This window comes from Psammomys obesus, unplaced genomic scaffold (assembly GCF_907164565.1).
Source record: "Psammomys obesus unplaced genomic scaffold, mPsaObe1.curated_primary_1811, whole genome shotgun sequence".
In the NCBI taxonomy this organism is placed as follows: domain Eukaryota; kingdom Metazoa; phylum Chordata; class Mammalia; order Rodentia; family Muridae; genus Psammomys; species Psammomys obesus.
The window spans coordinates 15,056,699-15,068,662 of NW_026596085.1; the positions used below are offsets into that span (position 1 = coordinate 15,056,699).

At 56.3% G+C, this 11,964-nt stretch overlaps 1 protein-coding gene across 1 annotated transcript in view; it reads left to right on the top strand.

The window, feature by feature from the left end:
- Nucleotides 1–11,964, top strand: part of Kiaa0930 (KIAA0930 ortholog) — a 38,799-nt gene that overhangs the window by 21,272 nt on the left and 5,563 nt on the right. The window contains exons 2-9 of the mRNA XM_055626927.1: nucleotides 660–811; nucleotides 5,066–5,188; nucleotides 5,264–5,341; nucleotides 5,614–5,715; nucleotides 7,078–7,218; nucleotides 7,841–8,035; nucleotides 10,556–10,718; nucleotides 11,644–11,802. Of these exons, the coding sequence (XP_055482902.1) occupies nucleotides 660–811; nucleotides 5,066–5,188; nucleotides 5,264–5,341; nucleotides 5,614–5,715; nucleotides 7,078–7,218; nucleotides 7,841–8,035; nucleotides 10,556–10,718; nucleotides 11,644–11,802 (1,113 nt within the window). The remainder of the gene's footprint in view (nucleotides 1–659; nucleotides 812–5,065; nucleotides 5,189–5,263; nucleotides 5,342–5,613; nucleotides 5,716–7,077; nucleotides 7,219–7,840; nucleotides 8,036–10,555; nucleotides 10,719–11,643; nucleotides 11,803–11,964) is intronic.

Sequence of the window (11,964 nt, forward strand, 5' to 3'; positions counted from 1 at the left end):
TCTTCTTCTTCTTCTTCTTCTTCTTCTTCTTCTTCTTCTTCTTCTTCGTCTTCTTTCATGTACAGGAAATTATTACACATTTTATTTATCACACAGAAATGCCATTTGTAATAACAAAGTCTGAAGTAATCAAATGGGAATCCATCCTGCATCCTCTCAGGGCTTCCCTCGCTGTGGCCGAGATGGGCTTGCTGTCCCTTTAAGTCGGGTTCTCCTTGGGATTGCCGCAGCCTGAGGGGGAGGGCTAGGGATGTCTGCGGTGAAGATTTCCCCGGCAAAGCCTTTCTCCTTGCAGCCTAGCCAGCCAGCCAGCCAGCCAGCCAGCCAGCCAGTGACGTCCTCAAGGCTCCTAGATTTTCTCCCTCCTCAAAAGCCGCTGATTCATTCACTGGCTGCAGTCAGCTCGGCAGTGGGGAGCGGGCTCTCGGGCTCTCAGGCTCTCGGGCTGCCGCTGGGTGGAGTCCCAGACCTCCAGGGAGGCATCCCCAGCCTCTCTGATGCCTGTGGGTGGGGGTGGGCGGCACCAAGAGAGAAGGGGCAGAGCACCCCAGCCTTGTCAGATCTCTGGCCAGAAATGCAGATGGGGAGGAGCAGGCTTGGCCAAGGTCAGAGCCAGGGCCAGGAGGGTCCCTTCTCACTCCTCTGGCCTCCTCCTGCAGGGTGCTTCAAGGATGACCGCATCGTCTTCTGGACCTGGATGTTTTCCACCTACTTCATGGAGAAACTGGCCCCCAGGCAGGATGACATGCTCTTCTATGTGCGCAGGAAGCGAGCCTACCCAGGCAATGAGAGCAGCGTCGACGGGAGGAAGGTGGGTGCCCCAATCCCACACCACCACACCTGAACACCCTATGGGGTCTCCTTCCCTCCTGCTGAGTGCCCAGCGTGCTTGAGGAACCCAGGAGACGGTCACTGGTGGCCTACTTGTGGTTCGCTGAGTGGTTTTTGCTGTGACCCCGAAAGGCAGTGATTGTAGCTTTGAGGAAACTGAGGCTTGGGGTTCAGCTGACGTGACAGCCTCTGACAGTGAGTGAGTGAATGGAGATACGGGGCTTTAAGCCCCAAGTCTAGGGCACTCTCTAGAGTGAGCAGGGCATGGCTGGACGGAAGTGATGGTGATGCTTCCTTCTCTGACTCAGCTCTTACTATAAACGAGGGGAATCACTCTGGGATCTCCTTGGTCTCCTGAACTCCCAGGAACTGGGCAGGTAGACAGGTGAGCAGGCAGGGCTTAGAGGTGAAGGGAGTCACCCCATTAAGTGTGGTGCTGTGGAGTCCTTGAGACACATGCTCTCTTCTCTTTTTCAGAATTTTTAGTGGTTCATAGAGTGTTTAAGCAGCCCACATGTTAAACATGGGAATACTTTGTCTTTAAGGACAAATAGTGGTCAGTCTGTGAGTCCTGTCTGGGACTTAGAGTCTGTCTGCCTCTAAGCGTCCTACGACTCAGGCGCCGAGGTTTCTCAGTCATGGCTTACACACATGATGTTGGGAGCCCTTTCCTGTCTCACCCCTGCACCTCCAGAGAATATATTTGCTATGAGTGGCCACACCTGAGTGCTTGCTGCAAAGGAGGTATTTCAAGGCTTCCTTGCCTGGCTGATATTGGCGGGGCCAGCAGGAGCCCATGGACCACTGGCCAGAGTGTGTAAGAGACCAGGGGGAGTGTAAGACCTGGAGAAGTGAGTGATGCTGCGGACTGGACTATGGCCCAGGAGTGACAGACAGGTGGGTAGACAGGAGATGCTCTGTGGAAGAGCCAAAGCTGAGACATGATTGGTAGGTCCATCTGGCAGCTCTTGCTAGTGGCACCAGTGAGGCGGCAACCTTCTCAGTTGGGAGGCTAGCCCTGGGCTCCTCAGTCCTACGCCTGCAACCCTTCCTGTCTGTTATGCTGTTCCAGTCCAGTGTTCTCCCCTTGATGAATATTATGGCTGTGGCTGGACCCGGACATCTTGGGGACTAGGAACAGGTAGTCTGTAAGGGCTGAGCCTCCCATTGGATACATGTGAGGCTGGGATGTTTGGGGCTGATGTGACCAGATGTGCCCTTGGCAGGAAGGGACAGGGACTAGAAAACCTCTGTGTACGGGTGAACCAGTGCCTGTACACCCTGGGTATGGACACTGCTTTCACCCAAGGCTTACCTCAGGGTGAAGGCCCTTGGAGCAGCAGGACTGTGGACTCCACCTCTGGCTTCAGAGACTCTAGCCTGTCAGGCCCAGAAGGATAGGCACATGTGAGGCACTGTCTTTAGTGTGGACCCTGCATGGCAGTCCTGAGAGAGATCTGGATGTGGGGCCAGGCCTGTCTATACTGTGGAGTGGCCAGGTGGAGAGGAAAGTGGGAGAGGTAGATGATGACATTTGGGTAGAAGAGAGTAAAGTAGGAGGGCTGGTGAGATCGCTGAGTGGTTAAGAGCAGGCTGCTCTTCCAGAGGTTCTGAGTTCAAGTCCCAGCAACCACATGGGGGCTCACAAACATCTATAAAGCGATCCGATGCCCTCTTCTGGCCTTCAGGTGCACATGCAGATAGAGTACCTATATTTAAAACAACAAAACAACAGCAAGAGTAAGGCAAGAGTACTCCTTGGGAGACACAGCCCTAGGTCCAAGATATATAGCAAAAGTCTATAGCAGAAGAGTTTCCGGGGCTGTGTTGAGACACTCTGGAAGATTTAGTGGGTATTGAAGTCAGTGGAGCCAGCCTGACTCTAACAGGAGTGCTGGCGAGTAACAATGAACCACGTGGAAATGGCTCTTTTCCCAGCACAGATCACCCAGAAAGGATTCAGGCTGTCTTTGGGAAGCCCTCCGTGGGCAGGCAGACAGCATCCTGTGGTGGGGGTCCGCAAAAGAGGTGGCATCTGCGTGCAGGTTGGTAGGGCAGATGTTGGAGGGATGCCTGGCCCTGTTGACCCAGTGTGTAATAGTTTGTGACACAGTGCCAGGCAGAGCACCTGATACACGCAGGGAGAAAGGAAAGTCACCAAGCTTCTGTGGGGTGAAGCTGAGAATAACCACAGACTTGCTGCACAGGCATTAGGAAGTGGGGACCCCTGGTCTCCCCCCGCCCCACATCCTGTTTGTGCTTGGCTGCCCTCCTGCACCTCTGCATGGGTTCCAAGGAGGGCTGACTGCATGGTATCTGGTGTAGGGCTTGGAGGGTCAGGCCAACGGTCAGGCAAGGACACCTTTTCCAGTCCAGCAGTCTATACAGTATGGCCTGAAAGGGACAGGCTTGGAGATACATCTGGGAACCCCAACCCTAAGAAACAAGAGCCCCGGGCTGCTGAGATGTGGACTCCAGCGCCTGCGCATTAGGAGTATTCTGCGGCAAGCCCTGCACCACCTCCCACCCATTCCCATCCTGCTGGTACTGGTTGTCATGGCAACCAACTAGGCCCCCTGCCTAGCCGAAAAGGGTGGGTGGGCAGAGCCAGAGCTGCAGTGTGGGTGGGCACGGAGTGCTGGAGTTCCCACACCCTGCTGCAGGATCACCTTGAGGATCCAGACCTGATTTTCCCAGTGTGCCCTGGATTCTCTGTTCCATCCTCTCAGGCCACCCCTGGACAAAACAGTCCTTATTCTCAGCAGCCCATTTTGTCCTTGGCAATGTGTAGGCACTGGCATCTGTTTGTCATTTCCTGTTGACACTCTCAGCAGCCCTAGGATACAGATTACCCCAAGTCCACTTAGAAAACCAGAGCTGAGGAGCGGTGAGGGTCCTTCTCTGGTCCCAGGAACTCTCTGTAGACCAGGCTGGTCTCAAACTCACAGTGATCTCCCTGCCTCTGCCTCCTGAGTCCTAGGATGAAAGGTGTGTGCCACCAAATCCAGCTGGTAGCTTTTCTTGACCGTAATGTACATGCAAAGGTGTCCAGGTTGATGGCCTTCTGGGGTCACCAGCCTTCAGGCCCAGAGACCCAGCTCGAGGGTCCTTGGCTTCCAGCTGCTCTCTCTCTCCCTGGCCTCAGTTGGACTTCTGCTGCTCAGGTAGGTTGTCCCTGTCCTGAGCTGACACGCAGAACTGCAGCACATTTCTCTGTCCTTCATCTGGGAGTGTGCCTGTTGATTTGTCAGTCTGCTTGCTGGGTGCTATTTCTGAGGGTACACACCGCCTCCCTGGCCTCCTGTGAGTGGGGGTCCGAGCAGTTCCCTGCACTTTCTGGTGGCACATGGAGCTAGCTGTTCCACTTTCCCGCTGGTCCACCACGGGAGTGCTGTGTTCTGTAGGTAACCCTCACCCCCCCAGTTGAGCCAGTAGCAACTGAGCACCTGCCTTTGTGGGCTCTCCTGCAGGGAAGTAAACAAGATGAGTGCTAAGCACGGAGCAACCAGGCAGAGCAATGGACTGAGACCAGGCAATGACTGAGGCAGGCAGCAGGGTGGCTCCCAACTCAGAGTTTGGGTGACTTCCACAGCCACACAAACAATGGGAGGTAGGAAACCCACTCCTGTGGTATATCCTGTTACACTGAGGCACCTCTGGGTGGATCCCAGCTCTGCCTTGGGGCACACAGGCCGGTGTCCCTTCAGGTGGCACTGGACCTGCCCAGCAGGAGGTGTCTCTTGCCTGCAGGAGCACTCTTGGGCCTCGCAAGGACCTGGGGCTCAATACCCCTACCACCACAGGCTACTTGAAAAGCTTGCTTCTGATTTCTTAATGCCTCTCCTGCCTGGAGTAGGGGCAGATGGGGGCCCTGGTGTCTCTTTGATGAGTGTGTGGCCTGTTTGATCCTCATCAGTTACAGTGGGATTAATGGTGCCTTCCTTGCAGATAAAAGGTTAATAGTTTGTAAAACATGTAGGCTGGCCTCTGCTGCCCACTGTGAGCCCGATCGATGGGACTGTGATTGGGAACTTGAGGAATACGAGGCCTTCATTATCACAACTTTGAGAGGAAAATGCTTTTTCTATTGCACAGACCAGAAAGTTGGGGCTGAAAGGGAGAGGAGATGGGTACGAGGGATGGGGGTCTTTGTGTGTTGCCGCCTGCCCAGTGCAGCAGCCAGGGAGTGGACAGCCCCAGGGGTCCCCTGAGTCCCCTGTGTCCTGTGCCACAGGCTGAGGCTGAGCCTGAAGTGGAGGTGGAAGTGTACCGGAGGGACTCCAAGAAGCTTCCGGGCCTGGGAGATCCTGACATCGACTGGGAAGAGAGCGTTTGCCTGAACCTCATCCTGCAGAAGGTACAGAGTGGGTGATGAGGGCTGCTCATGGCTCTGGGGGATGGCACCCCACCTACTGACTGCATTTTCTTCTAGCTGGACTACATGGTCACCTGCGCTGTGTGCACGCGTGCCGACGGGGGCGACATCCATATCCATAGGAAGAAATCCCAGGTGAGCCCCTACCTTCCGCTAGCTGTCCAGAGCTTCTAGCTAGCCATCATCCGTTCTGGGAAGACATCTCCTTGCTTTCCCGCCCCCAAGGTGAGGGATGACTCTAAGGGTCTCAGTCCAATGCATGCACCCAGCTCCCCCCAAGACTCCTGTGGAGCACATCCTTGGCTTTGGACTGGTGGAGCAGCGTGGGCCCCTGGCCCGTATCTGTAGCAACTCTGGGCTTCCACCCAGGCTGGTTTCTCAGCCCTTTCCCATCTGTCTTCTTTCAGCAAGTGTTTGCCTCCCCCAGCAAACACCCCATGGACAGCAAAGGGGAGGAATCCAAGATGAGCTACCCCAACATCTTCTTCATGATTGACAGCTTCGAGGAGGTGAGTACTCAACGTCGGCCACCCTCCCCTTCCTCTCCTCTTGGAGGGGGCCAGGCTGCGGACCTTCAAAGCCTCCCAGGAGACCTAGGCAGCAGGAGCAGGAAGACTCTGGATGACAGCCAGTGGGGCTTCCCTCTTCACAGTGCATGACTGAGGCAAGAGCCTTCTCCCTGCTGTAAGGTTTACTCCTCTGTAAAGCGAGTGTCACGACCCTGTGGCCTACTTAGCTGTCTGGGTTGGTGACCTAAGGACTTGTGAGCGGGAGTGTGTGTCACGGATGCTTTGCTGCCTGAGCAGAAGGCCTCATCATTTGCTGCTCTGTGAATGGCTGCCTCCACCCTGCCCAGGGTGTCAGAGAGGACGGAGTCAAGATTGGGAAAAGGTGTTCCAGACACATTAACCCAGTGATGCCAGGAGGACTTCCTGTTTGGCTCCTCTGACAAGGCTGATGGTGGAATGTGGCGGGTGTGTGTGTGTGTGTGTGTGTGTGTGTGTGTGTGTGTGTGTGTTGGTGGTCCTAGTGCTTGCCTAGAGACAGCCAAGATTCTTGAAAGTGCCATGAATGTAGGCATGGCTTTCAGGGCCCTGCAGGGTTCGGATGGTGTCTAGAAAGTACCTGAGGCTCAGGAAGGTGACGCGACCTCCTTTGGGTTCACACTGCACGTGTCTTTGCCCCTGAGTCTCCTCTCACCTGGAGGCTCGCATCTGATGTCAGATATGGGGACCGCAGCTTAGGTAGGCGGCAGGATGTGGCCACACTGCGTCCAGGTGCTGTTAGCCCAGGAAGGCAGTCACATACGCCACATTAGTCTTGGACAGACAAGCCCAGGCAGGGCAGGCTGGACTGGTCTGCAATGAAGGAGGTCCCCAAGTGTCCCCATAGTCCTTGTAGCCTGAACTGCATTAGGAAGCCAGATGAGGGTCTTGCCAGTGGCTCAGTGTGGGGTAGGGTCTCTTCCTCCAGTCCCAGCTGCCTGCTGCTGCACAGCCTTGCCAGGAGGCTGTTCCTACCTTGACAAGGACTGAAGGTGGGGTGGTGGACAGTGGGTGGCTGTGGACAGGCAGTTTGGCCTCTTCTCAGTGTCCTCACCTGTAAATGGCTTCTCCCTCTCTCTTTGTTCTTTCTCTTCCTTCCTTTCTCCTCCCCGATTCTCATCTCTTCCCCTACCTCCCTGTCTTGAGACACATTGTCCTTGTCTACCCCAGGCTGACCTGGCCTCCTGCCTCAGTCTCTCTGGTGCTGGGATTACAGTTTGCACCGTACTCGGTGATGTCAGTAGCCCTCGGAGCATCCAGGTCAGGATATGGATTGGGTGGTGGCCCTCATGTGTGACATTGCCGCCTCTTCGCCCCCGCCCTCAGGTATTCAGTGACATGACTGTGGGGGAAGGAGAGATGGTCTGTGTCGAGCTGGTGGCCAGTGACAAAACCAACACGTTCCAGGGTGTCATCTTTCAGGGCTCCATCCGCTACGAGGCGCTCAAGAAGGTGTATGACAACCGCGTGAGTGCGGGCTGCCTAGCTGTGTGTGTCCTGGCCCTTTGTCTGTCCACACGTGCCCCCGACCCCAGGCCTACCTTGCTGAGACCACCCAACATCAGGACTCCTGCTGCTGCTCTGGCCACTCCTGGGGGCCCTCACTCTCCCTTATGTTTTCTTTCTTTTTCATCCCAGTCCACCTGTGCAGGTGGGGACTTCCTCCTTCCTCTCATGGCCCTGGTGAGGTGCCAGCCAGTGGGATGTTGGCTCTCCTTTGCCACCAGCCCCTTGCTGTCTGTGGCCTAGTACTGGTGGCACTCCCCAAACTCACCCCTGACCAATCAGCAGCAAAAGGAGCACAGGCCACTGTCCTACAGCTGGTGCTGTCCACCCTGAGGTGGAGTAGCAGCCCTGAGCTTAAGGTCCTGGCCAGTACTATGGGTGGTCAGGGCAATGAGAACAGCCTTGGCCAAGGGATCTGGACCACATACCCTACTAGACTACTTTTCCGGCTCACTGGGTTCCCTGTGGCTCACACTCCCTCAAGATGGCCTCAGAGATGGTAATACCGGCTGCTGTGTCCTGAGAGAGGGCCTGTGAAGCCAGCCCCACTGTGCTGACGGAGGCCATGTCCCACCTACCATAGGTGAGTGTGGCCGCTCGCATGGCCCAGAAGATGTCATTTGGCTTCTACAAGTACAACAATATGGAGTTTGTGCGCATGAAGGGGCCTCAGGGCAAGGGACATGCAGAGATGGCAGTCAGCCGCGTGTCCACTGGCGACACCTCCCCCTGTGGGACCGAAGAAGACTCAAGCCCAGCTTCGCCCATGCATGAGCGGGTAAGGGCTGCATGGCTGGGGGAGGGGCCTCCTGACCCTTGGATTTACTTCCTGTGGCTCCCTCACTCCAAAGCCCCGGTGAGGGAGCTCTCACCTGGCTGATCCCCACTGCTGATTTGGAGGCTGAGGCTCAGAGATGGGGAGGTGCCTGGCTTGAGGTCACCAGCAGGTTTATACCCAAGCCGCAGCTAATTCTGCTCTCCTGAGCTGCTGCTGCTGCTCTGAGGCCAGATCCTGGGGGTCATGAACAGAAGAAATTGACCCAGATAGGACCCAGGCCTGGTGCCTATCTTCATAGACCTGCTGGGTAGCTGTGGCACATAAGTGCTTCCATAGTGAGCCAGATAGGGACCAGGAAGAGCTGCCCACCCCCCTTCTCCCCATCTCTGTTGTCCCACAAGGACAGCTGTAAAGCTTAAAGCTCACTCTGGGCCTGCTCATTTGTTTAGTGTATTCCATCTGTTAGCACCCCGAGGGCAGGTGGAGGGATTCTTCTCCTGCCACGGCTCTGAGGGCTCAACATGGACCTCAGGCTTTGCTTCCTCTGAGCTCACTCGGCCCCTAGTGGAGAGCTGAGGTCCACGGCCACGTAGAGACCCCTGGCTCAGGTGTGAGAAAGGCTCTGCGCTCGGGACTACTATAGTGAGTGAATCAGTCAGCCCTTGTTGGAGAGACCCGGGTTGCATCCTGGGCTCTGCTGTTCAGGCGACCTTGAACAAGTCTCCTTCCTCTCTAAGCTTCTGTTTCTCTTTGAGAAGTGGGGCGTGGACCTGCTTCCTGAGGTGTGGGGGTACCAGGGGCACCTCTCACGCTTAGCCATGTGAGGTGTCCCAATCAGGTAGCAGCCAAGAGGGATCAAGTGGTTCCTCTTTGCTGCTGAGAGGAAGTGACTCTCAGGGCAAATGGTGCCTGACCAGCTGTTGCTTGCGTCAGCGCCTGGGTGCCGCCTTATTCTTTCTTTTGGTATCATCTACACTTAGTGTGTTTTATAAGCCGAACGAAGCCAAGAAGTGCTGGGTTTTTGTAAAGTGTTGGGCACTTCAGGCGGGGGCCCCTCTTGTTTTGGGACTGAAGGTAGCTTGGATTCTGAGCTCCCGGGTGACAGACAGCCCGATCCTGCCCAGTTCTGTGTCGCACTTTTGATGCTGAAAAGTGCGTGTGCACAGGTGTGCAGATATGACCCAGGCTGGACAGCGCTGGGTGCTGTTTGCTGAGGGCCTACTATGAGTCACTAAACTCACCCACGCCTCAAGTCTTCCCTTCCGCCAAGTCAGAGTGGCCAGGAGGGAGGAGATGGCCTCTAGCCATGTCCTTCATAGCAGGGAGGTGCAGAGCCCTGGGGGAGGGGTCTTGAGGTCACCCAGGATCCAAGCCCACTGCCCATGTACACAACTGTTGCTTGTCTTCTTGTCCTCGGGGTCACTTGTAACCAGTGTACAAGAAATGCAGACTGTGTCTATTGTGGTTTCTGGTATTTGTTTTTTATCTTTTGAAAAACTTCCCTGGCTTGAGGGAGGACCGTCTGGAGCCCAGCAGCCGCCGGGACTTTGGTGGATGTCGGAGCTGTGACGAGGAGGCCGATGGGGCCCCGAAGTCTCGGTCCCAGCTCATCTGCTGCTCCGATTCTTGTTTGCGTGGGGAGGAGGGAGGGGATGGGCCAAGTTCCCTATGTCTGGAACGCCCTTCCCCCCCTTCTTCACCTGGCGAACTCCTACTCGTCCTTCAAGACCCAGCTCAAGCGGCAACCTCCTCCAGGAAGCCTACTCTGATTTCGCAGGCTGTCTGTCCCTCCTTCCACTGTGCTTCCATGTCCTGCGCTTCCGTTTCTCTGTCTCAGCGACCAGCATGCAGTCTGTGGTTGTCACTTGAGTCTGTCCCCCCAGCAGACTGTGAGCTCCTTGAGGGCAGGGAACCTATGTCTTGTGCCCGTCTGTGCCCACCTCACCCCTAAGTGAGTGAGGAGAATGTTGGTGGCTGGGACTGAATGTATTTGGAAGGGAGGAGAAGAGACGGGCAGAGAACTACTTAGCCTAAACACTTGTGAAAGGGGCTGGGCGCAAGAGGGAAGGGCCCAAGGGTGACCTGGGGTATAGGCCTCCGTGGCTTTAGGCAGGTCAGGGTTGCCCTTTGTGTGCCCTGTCTGCTTATGTGTCAGACGGGCATCGTGAGCTGCTGTGGTGGGGCGTGGTTGGTACAAGGTGGCTGTGTGTAACCCACACACAGCAGCAGCCCATCACCTGGCGTTTGAGCTGCGCCTCTTCTATGTTGAGATGTGGAAGAGGGACCCTTTGTCAGTTTTGGTGGTAGCCCTGCTCCCGCCTTAGGCAGGACTAGTTGCTGGGTGTGCGGCTGGCCTCCAGCGCCCAGCGTCCGCCCAGCCAGGACAGCTGGCCCTCAGGCCGGCAGCTCTGACCACAGCCCCTGCTCGGGCCATCTTTGTAGGCAGGATCCGAGTGGCTTTGGGGCCTCACGGCAGGGTCTGCTCCTGCTACCCTTGTGACTTGCACTCCTTGTTCCCAGGTGACCTCCTTTAGCACCCCGCCCACTCCGGAGCGGAACAACCGGCCGGCCTTCTTCTCCCCGTCCCTCAAGAGGAAGGTGCCTCGGAACCGCATCGCAGAGATGAAGAAGTCACACTCGGCCAATGACAGCGAGGAGTTCTTCCGAGAGGACGATGGTGGAGGTGACTGGTCCCTCCCCTGGTGCTCCTGTAGACTAACGGCCCCTGCTCTGGCTTGCGTTCACCGGCCTGTGCGGTCCCTCCCCCTGGCATCCATGCAGTTGGCTGTCCTCACATTGATCAACCCAGTGGCACTTAGAGAGGCAGTCAGGTGTGGAGTGCTGACCCCAGGGCTGGGGTGAAGCTCTGCATAGATGGCCCAGGGGTCCGCCTCCAAGAGCCCTGTTTTCAGGCTGTCCAGCCACCTCATGTTCAGAGGCTCTGCTCTTCCTCTTCCGCTTCCTGGGCCAGTTTTCCTCATTCAGGAAACCTTCCGTCCTGGGTAAACCTTAATGTTTCTCTGTCTCCTGGTCTCCCATGAGTCACCCTGACTCAGATCCTTCCTGTGCCCTGCCAGTGACCTTCTGGTGTCTGCCCGGAGGTCCCTGGAACCCTTGGTTCTACCTACTCATCTGCTCTGCGCACACAACCTTCTCAGGGTCAGCGTCACTGCCAGTGGGACTAGGCTCCTCAATCTTGGACCAGAGAAGCTGGGGGTTGGTAGGCAAACTGGCCACTCCATCAGTCCTGTGGAAAGTGAGGTTCAGGGAAGAGGGGTGACCCTCAGAAACGAGTTGGGAGTTTCTGGGAGGAACATCCAACATTCCTCATCATCCTTTGCACGAGCTGGTACCATGCCAGCCAGTTGTGTGTGTGTGTGTTGAGTGGATGGAGGAGGGGAGACTTCATTGGGGTGAACCCTGAGTGCTTTCCAGGCCCAGGCCCAGGTAGAGGTGGACAGGAGGGTGTGAAGGCCTGGAAGCAGGGCTCTGGGGTGTTTGGGACTTGGTAGGGAACATTGGTGGCATCAGTCTAGAGTTGCTGGTGTCTTGTTGCCTCTCCCCCACGCTCCCACACCGGGTCATTGACCTGACTTTCTCCTCTCCAGCCGACCTGCACAATGCTACCAACCTGCGGTCTCGATCCCTGTCCGGCACAGGACGGTCCCTGGTCGGGTCCTGGCTGAAGCTGAATAGAGCTGATGGAAACTTCCTTCTCTATGCACACTTGACCTATGTCACCTTGCCACTGCATCGGATCTTAACAGGTATGTGGGGGCAGAGCCCTGCAGAGCCTCCCTGCTTGGGCTCCAGCGGGATGTCCTTTCCATGGCCAGTGGCTTCCCGCCACATGTGTCCCTGTTGTCCTCACTGGCCCCTCTTTGGTCACGTTTGGATGTTGCTTCTAGAGTCTCTCTCTATGGGGGTCT